The sequence below is a fragment of the Chelmon rostratus genome, chromosome 3 (genome assembly GCF_017976325.1).
Source record: "Chelmon rostratus isolate fCheRos1 chromosome 3, fCheRos1.pri, whole genome shotgun sequence".
Lineage (NCBI taxonomy): Eukaryota > Metazoa > Chordata > Actinopteri > Chaetodontiformes > Chaetodontidae > Chelmon > Chelmon rostratus.
The window spans coordinates 13,096,907-13,109,689 of record NC_055660.1 but is presented as its reverse complement, the minus strand read 5'-3'; the positions used below and the strand labels follow the sequence as shown (position 1 = coordinate 13,109,689).

General features: G+C 42.8%; 1 protein-coding gene across 1 annotated transcript in view; it reads left to right on the top strand.

Annotated features, from left to right (window-relative positions):
* LOC121604421 (voltage-dependent T-type calcium channel subunit alpha-1I-like) overlaps positions 1-12,783 on the top strand; it is a 168,619-nt gene that overhangs the window by 58,714 nt on the left and 97,122 nt on the right. Inside the window, exons 5-7 of the mRNA XM_041933929.1 lie at positions 1,144-1,303; positions 10,188-10,530; positions 11,328-11,420. Of these exons, the coding sequence (XP_041789863.1) occupies positions 1,144-1,303; positions 10,188-10,530; positions 11,328-11,420 (596 nt within the window). The remainder of the gene's footprint in view (positions 1-1,143; positions 1,304-10,187; positions 10,531-11,327; positions 11,421-12,783) is intronic.

Sequence of the window (12,783 nt, the reverse complement as noted above, 5' to 3'; positions counted from 1 at the left end):
TGTGTTTGTGTGAAAGAGAGAGAGAGGCAGTTATTTGGAGAGGAGGGGGCTTTTAAAAGTGTGTGCACAAATTATGCAGATCCATCTTTGTGTGTGTTTCTACCATTTTGGTTGCCTCAGAGGATAGATGATGACTGGTCAACTGATGTGAGAGTAGACCAGCTGTGGTCCTGTTCAGGCAGACTGCAGGTCTGATTCATTACGCATCAAAAGGTCTTTGAAATGTGGAAGAGATGCCGCGTTACCTTTTTCCTGAATGTGGAGGACTAGTTTAACCTTCAGTGTCCTCTGCTAGGGATCGATAACATGACTAATCCACGCATTGTCTCCTTAGTCTCACACAAACACACACATTTTTTTATAGTCTCTGTGCTTTCTAAAACATTTCTGTCGTAGATCTTTTTAAAGATTTGACAGAAAACATTACGCATCACACTGTATCAAGAACAAGCAACAGGTGTCCATTCTAAACAACAGCTAAAACAACCATGTATTTTGATTCAGAAGACAAATAAAAAATGACAAAATAATTTTAAAAATGATCTTAAAAACTTAGTTTTGTTGGTCAAAACATTTTGATCTAACAAAGGTTTGACTGTGATCGAAACTGTCTGTTTGAATCAGTTTGTGGTTTGGAGTGAATGTCCAGAAATGTCGAGAAAGGCAAATGAAAGTATTGGTCATCCCCCATACAGGCTTTTACAGTCTTTTATACAGATTCAAATAGAAACTTGTCTATTGTTTGTTGAAGATATAACAGCCACTGCGAAGGTATTACACAAGTTGCCCAAGTGGACCACTCGTATTTGTACCTTTGTTGACTGTTTTCAGAGAAGGAAGCTCCTGGAAGTTCGAAAATGACCACGTAGATTTAGTTTTGGGCCTGAACCCATGAGGACGCTGCCTCTGGTGAAGCAAAGTATTCCACTTAGGGGGCAAGCACAAGCTCAGATCCCTTTCTTTCAGTCCATCAACGGTCACATTTTTGTGGGCCACATCCTTCAGTGAAAGTGGATTTGGACACAGTTTCTAGTCCTGACCCAACAAGAAAAGCATCTCTGCTTGAGATGGCCGACCCACCACCTGCTTTAACATTAAGTGACATGCGTCACTGTGTAAATGGTTTTCCGTTTGTCTCCTCAGGCATGCGTATCCTCGTGAACCTGCTGCTGGACACTCTGCCCATGCTGGGCAACGTCCTCCTCCTCTGCTTCTTCGTCTTCTTCATCTTCGGCATCATCGGAGTGCAGCTGTGGGCGGGCCTGCTGAGGAACCGCTGCTACCCGGAGGAGAACTTCACACTGTGAGTCACCGCCTGCTCTGCGTGTGTGTTTGTGTGTGTGTGTGTGTGTGTGTCAGTGTGTGAACAAGAAAGCACGAGAGCGAAACCAAGTGTGAGACAATGTGATGCTCGAGGATCAGTGACGTGTTGCTCCGTCAGCTTCAAAGTTTATCTGCCTGTCTGAGTGGGTGTCATATCTGCACACTATTGTTTCCATCATGCTGCACTCTGGGGCTTTAACAGTACACAAAATTCACACTCTTTTTCGGTGCAGTGTGGAAAACCAAAATTTAGAAAATACTTTTTTTTCTTTTTTTTTAATGTAAACATTCAACCTTTGTTAATTGTCCATAATCCTTACTGTATTCTTTAAAGCACTCGAATACTGGCATATTGTTGATAAGACATACATAAACAGCAAAAATAAAAAACACAACCTGTTGATAATTCCTGAATAACTGCAGCTTGCACTCTTTTAAACAGACTTACTAAAATGCAAAAATAATAAAAAGCACTTTGACCACATGTTTAATTCTGTATTCTCTACGATCCGGTGTGGTCACATATCCACAGCGACCAGCACACCTCTAGCATTAGATATCGCTTCGAAACGGTGACCAATGTGCAGAGAAGGACTCGCTCCCAGGCCGGTTTTGTCTCGGATCGATAGTGAATGACGCGTTTAAAGTGTTTCGTTGTCCTAACGCCGCACCAGGGGATTACAGCTTCACGGACTAAGATGACTAACATGCTTTAGCTGCTCGGCGGCAACTGGTGCAGTCCCAGCACGCGTCGGGTAAAACTGGCGCTCCAGAATTCGTGTGAATGTGTGCTTGTTGATGAGGAAGTAAGTATAGATGTACATTAAGAGCACACTGGCCACAACATGTTGTACATGTTTTACGATATGTGTGTGTCTACATGGGTCTGTAACCTCTCCTCTCATTATCTGCCCTCCTGCAGTGTGATTCTAGAAGATTAATTACATCATCTACTCAATTTACTGATATTACCATAGAGGGAAATGAAGGCTCACTCTGTCTCTCTCTCTCTCTCTCTCTCTCTCTCTCTCTCTCTCTCTCTCTCTCTCTCTCTCTGTCTCTCTCTCTCTCTCTAAAGTGTTAATATAATGAGGCTGATTGCAGACCCAAATTTGCAGAAAGCAAATATCATTATCTCAGAGTCAATTTTGCCACTAATTAAAACACGACGCTCTTTTTCTTTTACCCCCCCCAACACAAACACACACACACACACACACAAACACACACACACACACTGCTAACCTCTAATCTCAACCTCTGCTAGACTTTAACATTGATGCAATAAGATACACTGACTCAAAATAAAAGAGAAAAGAAAGACAAAAGGAAGAAGGGAACAGAGGGGAAAGCAGAAATTCCTTCAGAAGAAAGGTCAGTGAACACAACTTATGAGCAGTGTTTTAGACTGGTTTAATATCGCTGTGTGTAGCAGGTTGAACACTGTAAGTTAAATTGCTCGTGCAGGCAACATAGCCCTCAGTTTCAGGCTAAATGCAATAATTTTTTCACAGTGTAGAGATACGCAAGATGTTTTATTCTCCCTTTGGAATGAGGAGGGTTTTCTCTCCGAACCTTGGAGCAAAGGTATCACACACTGGCATTTTGGAGAACAGTTTGGCACCACACATCTACTTCGTGGATTAGGTTAGTTTAGTGGTTTTGGTTAAAAATTCCTTTTTTTTTTCCCCACCGCTGCTCTCAATACCATTCCCTCATCTTCACATACATTAGCAATTAACTGTGTATGTGGCAAATCCTCCCCTGCTGGGTGCACACACACAGTCACACACATGCCCTTGTTCCCACAGTCTGCTCAAACACACAAACACGCACGGGTTGACTGTGGTTGACTTCCAAGGGTGCACATTTCTGCACACACACGATCACAGACTACCCCACTGATACACACGGCAGGGTCTGGGTTTGGGAAAAGGTCTTAGCTTTAGAATGCTAATAACGTGAACTGTTTGCACTGTACCTTTATCTCCTGCTCCCTCTAACCTTTACAGTCTACTTTTCTATATCTTTTCACTTGTCCTCCTTCCTTTTCTTTGGGGTGAAATCTTTCGGTGCGTTATTGTTGCGGTAGTATTGCATGGTATTTCCAGGATTAATGTTCTGTATCTCAGTGGCTGTGGGCTGTTTATTTTGGTGGAAGTGTCAGAACTTCAATTACTTTTCTGTCATGCCTTTTCAAAATCAGAGTAGTGCAACAGCGACTACCGATACTCTCTGCCTGTGTTCTTCAGCTGTGCAGCCATCATGCTTGTTTGTGTGTTTTAGATTGTGTACCGCATCTGTTTGCTGTCAGTCAGATGTCAATGTCCTTCAACTTCTACCCATAGAACTGTGCATCTTTTGGCGACTTCGCACAGCTGGTTTTGATTACATTCTCACACTCCATGAACCACACCACAGTTCCCATGCAACATAACCTTAAGGTTGAATGATTTATCATTTTTATGCCCAAACTGCAATTTGAACAACAATTTAACAATGACTTGGCAAGTGTTTGCAAAAGTTTCCTACAAAACTACAAAATGACGTTCTCCGAAGATCAGATAAGACATGCTTTATTGTCCCCATGGGCAAACATTACATGACATGAACCCTCATAGATACTAAGCAGCATCTTTACAATCATTCATATATTAAGTATAAAAGAAGAAAGTCAATGTTCACACATTCAACAATCAAATCAATAGGCTCCTTTGGAAAATGCATCCTCCGTATGTGATGAATTTCAGCTTTGCATGACCTGCTGTGCACTGACTAAAAGACTGTAGGTTACAATATGCTAGCTTAATTTAATTGGGATGAATTACTTGGAAGTAGAGGTGGGCGATATGGCCAGAATCTTTCATCATGATATATATAATTACATATCATGGTAATGTATCACTATACATTGTATTATTCTGTTATTATCTATTATTCTTGAAATACTGCACCATGCTTCATCACATTATAATTTTCTTCTTTTATTTGAACATCATACAAGCAAAAACGACTGCCTCACATGAGACAACGCTTGAATTTAAATACAACCACAGTATGGCCGACGCTGAAATCAAACTAGATTAGTCTTGGCTGTTGTTTTTCAAAGCTCGATGTGCATGGAGGGTCAGCCGAGCGGCAGCCCGCCCTGCAGTCACCCAGCCTTTACGCAGCCAAGCTACATGGCTACGACAGCCGAAGAGGTCTGCGTGTTTAGGAAACTGCAGCTCATGATCCGCTGAATGCTTTGTTTTACAGACCAACCACAAACAAACTCACCGTCCTTCAAATTAACATTTCACATGACTCAACACTCTGATAAACAGTAACATTAAATTCACCAAGATCAGTGCACCGTGAGTTCCATCACGGCTCCGGAGGAGGAGTGAACCACGTGAGGGCGTTTCCTTGGAAACGCAGCCATCGAGGCATTTGTCAGAAGTGGGCATTGTTTCATCTCATCTAGGTTGGGAAAAACACTAGACGCTGCTGGGTCTGAAAAGTGAAGATAACGCAGAAGTGCTTCACTAGCTACAAAAAAAGTCCATAAATTTGGTAAATTATGGTTCCATTAGATTAAAATAGACGCTAAAGCAGGTTATGCTTTAGGGACTGACAAGTCCCTACCATGGCTTGTCTTTGGTTCTCAGTCAGATCCAATCAGGACAGAGGCTCCACCCTCTCGTCCAAATACGGTCACTTCTGGCTCTGAAAAACCAAGATGGTGACGAGCGAGATTTCTGTGACTTCTTCAACATTTGCAAAAAAGCTAAAAAATCCCAGTCGGTAATGAATTATGATGACTCCTCATGTCCCCCAATAACAGCCAAGAAAAATAGTATGTCCGAATTAGGAAGATTAACAGGTGTTGTTTGTTCCCAAATATCTCTGTGATTAAGAGTACAGCTAATACCACTGTGAATACACAGAGCTCAGAGAGAAAATGGGTTCCGGTCGGCGGCGAGCGAAAGCCCGGGGAGACCAAATCCAGAGCCAAGCTTTTGATTAGGCCCGTTTGGTCGCACTGAGGAGTGGGCTGGACGCCGGCTCGCGCTGCCGAGCCCAGAGAGAAAATAATGATCTGATGAGAGTCTTTGGGGAAGGCCATCACCATGGCAACCAATTCCGAGATGAGATGGAGAGGGGATGTAATCATGGGATGTCCTGACCCACCTGAGTTAATTTCAGTCGTGTCATCCAATGTTGGTAAAACATGCACACGAGCAGATTTCTTTTAATTTTTGTTGCCACAGAGCTGATGCAAACTGTGTGTGACAGTTGTAAATCAACGTTTCCTGGAACGAGAGTGCACACCTCTGTCTGGCTTCTCTGCCGCCAGGAGTCCAACATCTCATCATGCGTGAAAAGGCTGCTGTCTGACACTGTCTGGTGGCGAACATAATCACCTCAGTATACAGAGACACGCAGCCGATGTCCGATCTGATAACGAGCTAGGCTGTGATACCTGCCGTCGCTGGATGTCGGCTCGGTCATGTGCAGGGGGAATCTCTGGGGATTAGCGGGTGGAGAGTGCAGTGGGAAGATGAGTAGAACAAGTGGGAGGACGGTCACGTTTTTTTTTTTCACTTATACTTGCTGTTCCCAGGCAGCTGAAAGATACGAACGACAGAAGTCACAGGTGATGGACAGGAAATCCTACCTGGGAACACAGGTTCACTGTAATGCACGTTCTTTCTGCAGACAAATAAAAGCAACCAGAACTTTGCTGAGCTGATGTTTGAAAAGAGAGAGCTGAGCAGGTGGGCTCAACGGGATAACAGATGAATAGAGAGGTGTTTGACTTTTTATTAATGCAAGGCCACATCAGATGCACAATCTGCTCGTTGATAAAGCAAATATTGCCTTAGAGTGGCAATTACAAATAAGGTATGACTTATCTCCCACCTGCCATGATGAGCTGAATGACTCTCAAAAAAGCAGCAATTTGGTTGTACAGGGGGATATAAAAACAAATTTGTTACTTCTTCCACCAACTAAAATCCCCTGCAAATAATAACCTCACAATCAATAGCAGCTGGTTTAAAAATTGTAAGCTTTTATTTGCTGTCCTGTGTGTGGACAATCCAGTGAAGAATATTCATAAGTGTTCACAGAAAGGAGCCAACTTTCTTGATTCTTTATCATAGAAACAATCATTCAGCATCATACAAACTAAACATATCAGCCACTTGAGATCCATAAGACACAACAGGGAGTCTCAAAAGTACGTAGCATCAGTCACATATTAGCTGCATTACTCATCATACTACCGAGAAAAATATGGCAGCGCAATGCTAATCTATAAAGAACATACATACATCACATATTTGTAATTAAGGCTTTGAGTAGAGCCAGAAACATTTTCTTCTTGCTGTTTGGCCTTGTGTTTGGTTTAGCCAGCCAGCTTATCTTAGCCAGCAAAGAAGCTGGCGAGGGTGCTCGTCATCTAACTGCAGCCTCGGGAATAAAAGACTGGAAAACAAATAAAAAAGTGATCAGACATAAAAAAAAAAAACAAAGTGCACAATTAATGAGACACTAGGCCAGACCTCAGCAGGTTTTATACATTTTGAACAGTTAATGGCACACTAAAACAAGGCTCCAGCACTTAGAGGGAGAGAAGAAGACAGCAGTGTCGTGGGCAAAAAGCTGGAAGTAGCTGGCGGGTTGAAAAGAGGAAATTAAATTGTTCGTGTTGAGGTTTGTGTAGAGAAGCTTCCGGGTCGAGCTCCCGCATCCTCTTCCTGCAGACCTGTTGAATGTGGTTTAAATATTTACATCGTTTTTGGGTAGCTTCGGGGCAGAAGCAGAAGAACTCTTATGGCTGAGGTGTCACCGGCTCCTAGTTGCTAACTTTATCCATCTGTCTGGTGGAAGCAGGGACGCTAAATGTTCTGTGAAGCCAGAACAGTTGCAGAGGTGGATGACAGTCGGTGGAAATTTACTCAAGATACTTGTGCTGTACTTGAGTACTTCCATCTTACACAGCTTTATACTTGTATACATCTCAGAGGCAAACGTTGTGTCCACAACTTTCGTCTGACAGCTTTAGTTACTTGTTACTAGTTGCTTTTCAGATTACAATTTTTCATCCTTCCTGTCAAGTGAAAACCATGTATCTCCAAATTTGTTGATTTTGAATTTTTTTGTCTGATAAGCTGCAGGATGAAGTGTTTTGTGAATTTCAAAACCTCCCCTGGATGAGCTGGAAAATGCACAAAGCTGAAAACAGGCTGTTTTTCTGAACTGAACTGAAGAGATACAAGGTTTTCAAAGGATAGTGGCACTATAAATAAATGATGATCTCATAGAACATGATGCATTGTTGTAGATTATACTGCCGAAACAGTGTACAAAGTAGTTAAAATCTGCTACACCTTAAACATCTGCAGCAGTAAAATGCAAGATACACATTAATGCAGCAGTAATATTAATCCACAATCAGCTGATTTCACAGTAAAACACTGACAGGGACCATTTTACTGCACAATGAGTACTTTTACTTGAGTGTGGTTTCAAAAACAGTCCTTTTACTTCACTGCAAGGCACTTCTTGCGTAATGCATGTTTACAGGGTCTGGTTGGTGGAGTTTTTTTTTTTTTTTTAATCTTTCGACAGAGCAAAGCTTACTTAAACAGACCGATGTGAGCAGTATCGATCTTCTCATCTAACTCTCTGCCAGAAAATGTTTTTTAATACACAGAAGATAGACATGCTTGTGGCATATTTGGGTTAAGCCCGATGAGCCAATGCAGCTGCAAGCAAGATCGGATGATGCAACTGAAGAGATTTTTCGACCAGAATCAATTGATATGATGGAAATGAGGAATGGTATGAGGGAAAAAAGACGAGGAAACAGAGGCCTGGTCAGAAATATCCAGAGCTGCGGAATAAACTTAACTGAAGCTTGTATTCAGTGCAGTACAATACAGAGAGGCCGAGTCGGTGAAAGACTTACAAAGAGTGTGACAAAGACATAGACTGAGAGGCAGGGTAGTATTCACAATGCCGCCTCTATCGAGCCTTCTCAAATACCAGGTCAGATGTAATTGCTAACCACCGTCTGCATTCATCTGTATCTCTTTCTGCGCTTTGCCCTTTAAACAGCAACCTGCTCTCCGATTAAAGTGAGAACACACACAGCTCTGCAGTTCTCTGTCTGGAGCGCCTGCTTTGCTCTTTTTGTAATGACAAGGCAAACACCTTCACAGTCTCTTTTTCTTTTTCCCTCGCGCATACTATTCTTCTTCTCCCCGTCTTTCAGTTATTGATTCAGTTTTGATTTCTTTTCCTTCCCTTTATCTCTGTTGTCTCGTGCTTCCTTCCATCCTTCCTTGCTTTTTTGCTTTCTCTCATTGCTTCCTTCCTGACTTTCTTCCCTTATTTCTCTTTATCTATACTGTATGGTGTTCATACTTTGATCTCTTCCTTTTTCACATTTATCATTCTTTCTAATATCATTCCTTCTTCCCTCTATCTTCTTCTTCTTTCCATCACTCAGTTTTCTTACTTTTTTGACGTAGTAAAGTCATGCACTGCTTTTGACCCGTTCCTCTGTCTGTCTCACAAGTCGCCTGCAAAGACATAATGTGAAGCTTGATGCTGCCTCACGTTTGTCTTATCTTTAAAGGGTATACTTTGCTTTGCACTTATGCTTTTCAGCCTGCGATTGTTAGTGGAAGAAGAAAAAAGGGTAGAAGTGAGAAACAAGTTGATGCCACATTAAATGGGTGAAATCGGTGATTGCCTTGCCAGTTCAACATAATCAGTCTGACCACAGCAAATATGTGAAGAATACAGCCAATGATGCCAGACACAGCTCAAAAACTACAGGAAATGGTCAGAGACACAATGGCAGCTGCTATCAGCTTGGTGTGTCTCCATCAGCGCCTCTCTCCTGGTGTCAATTTCTTTCAATTTGGCCATCACAACCATAATCATCACTCCCGGTGGCTGTCTCTCACTCCCTCTCTTTCTCTCCATCCTTTCATCCACTCATCTCTCTGCCTGTGGCCATTATGCTTTCAGTTCTGATCTCACGCCACACAGTGTTGGAAATAGCCGTGAAGGACAAGTGTTTTTTTTTTGTCTAAAATTCTCATAATAAGCTAGCATGATTGCACGTGCACAATTTTTTTGATGGCATGTCTGACTACTAACCTCTATTTTATTGTGGAAGTGGAAGAATATCTAGGATGGAGCGAAAATAGCTCATATGTTGGAAGTGTTTTTACTCTGGCAGCAATGGGAGGTCTTTCTTGTGTCTCAGGATTCCTGTGAATGTGTCAGGAAGGTTCTCGTAGCAACCAGGCCGAATTACATAACTTTATTTACGGCATATCTGCACTAGCCACGTTTAAAATTGATTTTCAGATTTTACTGGTTACTCATCAGGCACAGTCAGTTTACACCCGGCTTCAAATTGCACTATATTGCAGACCTTTTACGTGGCCTTTAGCGTGAGTCACTGTTTAAAGCTCGGCAAAGAAGATGCCTGGTCTTTGAGAATATCTCAACTTAAATGTTACAGTTTTCAAAATGTGCCCTCAGTTTTACTAGTGTTCCTAGACTTTCAAGTTAAAGCAAGACAAATATATACAAGACTGATATTTACATACTTTAAGTGCTGCCAACTCACGGTTGCGTGGCTCATATAGTGCAACACTGAGTCACAGAACACATCTTTACTTCATAGACTTGCTTTAATGCGATGCTTCGTGTTTAACATGTGAACTTTTTTTGTTCACATTCGCTGCTCGCTCTTTTTTTTTTACTTCAAAATGCATTTTTATTGTGGTGTTATTAAAGGGCTACACATTAATCTTAACTTTTGTACTCACCTCTTTCTCCTTTTACGCTTCCAGGGCGACGGGTATCAGTCTGCCTCGGCCCTACTACATGGCTGACGAGGACGACGAGCGACCCTTCATCTGCTCCCTGCCCGTCGACAACGGCATCATGTCCTGTTCTGACGTCCCGGCCCGCCGCGAGGGAGGCAGGGCGTGCTGCCTGGACAAAGACGACGCCCTCTACCGCCAGTCGCTGGGCCTGAGCCCCGAGCCCCTGACCAATGGGAGCGTCAGTGTAGCAGGGCTGTGTGTCAACTGGAACCGGTACTACACCCGCTGTCATACCGGGCACAGCAACCCCCACAAAGGAGCTATCAACTTTGACAACATCGCCTATGCCTGGATTGTCATCTTCCAGGTGAGAAGTCTGCTAAACTTGGTAGCATCGAGGCAGCAAGTAGACCATTTCATGGAACAAGAACCTTGCAATATATCCAGCAATCCTTTCACAGGCAGCAGCATCTCAGATGAGTAGATAAATACAAAAAGTTAATATCAAATTAGCTTTGAAAGGTATTATGAATGCAGATCAGATGTCCTCGGTTGCTTGGTGATACATGTGTGTGCAAAGAACACAAACAAAAAAGAAGCTTTTCTTTGAAACTCCCATAACTGCATTGAATAAAAGTTGTAATGAAGCTTAGTGCTGTACTGTTGGTTAAAACAAGTGTTTAACATTTTTGGGAAATGCATTTATTCACGTTCAGACACAAGTTAAAGTCAAGAGACTGGAAACACAAGGGTGGGGGTGCTACCTCTAAAGCTCACTAACACATTATATCACATTTGTTGAATCCATACATAAGACAGTTTGTGAAAACAAGAAGTCATGTGTCGGGATGTTTCTTGGCCGGGAACAGTTGCGAGGCAACCAGTGGAGACTCCAGTGAGGCAACGATCCCAGCCAAGAGTCCAATAATCTCTTTTAAAGTGGTGAATCATCATTTTTTCACCTCAGGCTATGTACAGATTACATGCAGACAGCAGGCTAGCTGTTTCTTGTCTTTATGCTAAGATAAGCTGACAGGCTGTAGCCTTGTAGTTAATGGACAGACATGAGAGTGGTTGTCTAACTGTGAGGCTGTTCCTTTAACAGGACACCTCCTGTGGATACACGTGTTGTTTATTCACCGTCGCCTTCCTCCTTCACTGTAGGTGATCACTCTCGAGGGCTGGGTGGAGATCATGTACTACGTGATGGATGCTCATTCCTTCTACAACTTCATCTACTTCATTCTACTCATTATTGTAAGTCACACTCACACACAGACGACTGGGTGATATGGTTGAAATCACATCTTGCCATCATGAGGCTCTAACAAGGATATTTTCAGACATCTGCTGGCAGAACTGGGTTCTGCTGGCACGATGTCAGACAAGGCTCCTCAGTTCAGTTCGACCCAAAATACATTATTTTGTTGGTTTTTAATTAAGACATGGCTGGAATCGTTTTTACATGATGAAACCATATCACTATATGCAAACCCGCTTAAAGGTGAAGAAAGATGATACTGAGGTCTAATACACACTAGTACATACTTACTCATACTTACTAACACACACACACACACACACACACAAACACACACACACGTGCAGTGACATTGTAGCTTCTGCAGTCATCCAGTTTACTTCTGAAATTCCTCCAAGCAGATGACTGCAATGAAATGCTGTCCCTCACTCTTTCTCTCTCTCTCTCTCTCTCTCTCTCTCTCACGTACCTATGCACACACACGTACAGAAGCGCACACACACACAGTGTCAGAGTGAAAGCTGAGCTGAAATCCCTCAAGAATCCCCCTTTTGTTCCGATAAAACACTTTTTAATTCCAATCCTTTAGCCTCTGTCTGTATATGTGCCGCAGTGGGTGTGTATGCTTTTGTGTATGAGCGTTGATGCATGTTCGCCTCACTATATTTCTCTTTTAGCCTGTCAGAGAGAGAGTGTGTGTGTGTGTGTATGTGTGAAAGTGTTATCATAATGCAGTGTGACTGCCAGTCCCAGTTACTTCCCCAACCCAGGGGCTGTCTTGTCTTTTTTATTAAACTTTTAATTGCCTGCCTTTCGATTCAGACACAAGCTCTGCCTCCCCTCTCCCCTCTTGTCTCCCTTCGTTTCTTACCCCTTCACTCCTCCCTTTACTCTCTGCATCTGTCAATCTCTGCTCCCACCATTCTTACCTTTCCCTGCCTCCTAACACTTCCTTCCCTCCCTCCTTCACCTCCTTCCTTCCTCTCGTCTCTATCACCTCCCGGCTTCCTTCATCCACTCCCCTCCTGCCTTCATTTCATCTCCCCTTTCTTGCTGAGCATCATTCATGTATCTGTCACTCTGCTCATTATTCACAGTCACGCAGGAACACACACATACTCTTGCAAACAGGCGCACACTTCCTGTTATCAATGCACAGGAAAAGGTGCCAAATGTTGGGTGAGCCCAGCGTGTTGTTAAATGAGGTTTTGACCTTACCTTTAAGCCACCTTTAACACCTACTCTCACCCAAGCAAAGAGCAGGTACCCCGCAGTTTATATCTCATATGTGTTGTATCTGCTTATGCTAAACTGCCGTGTCTGGCCCTACTGGCTCAGCAGGCATCTTAATACCATGAC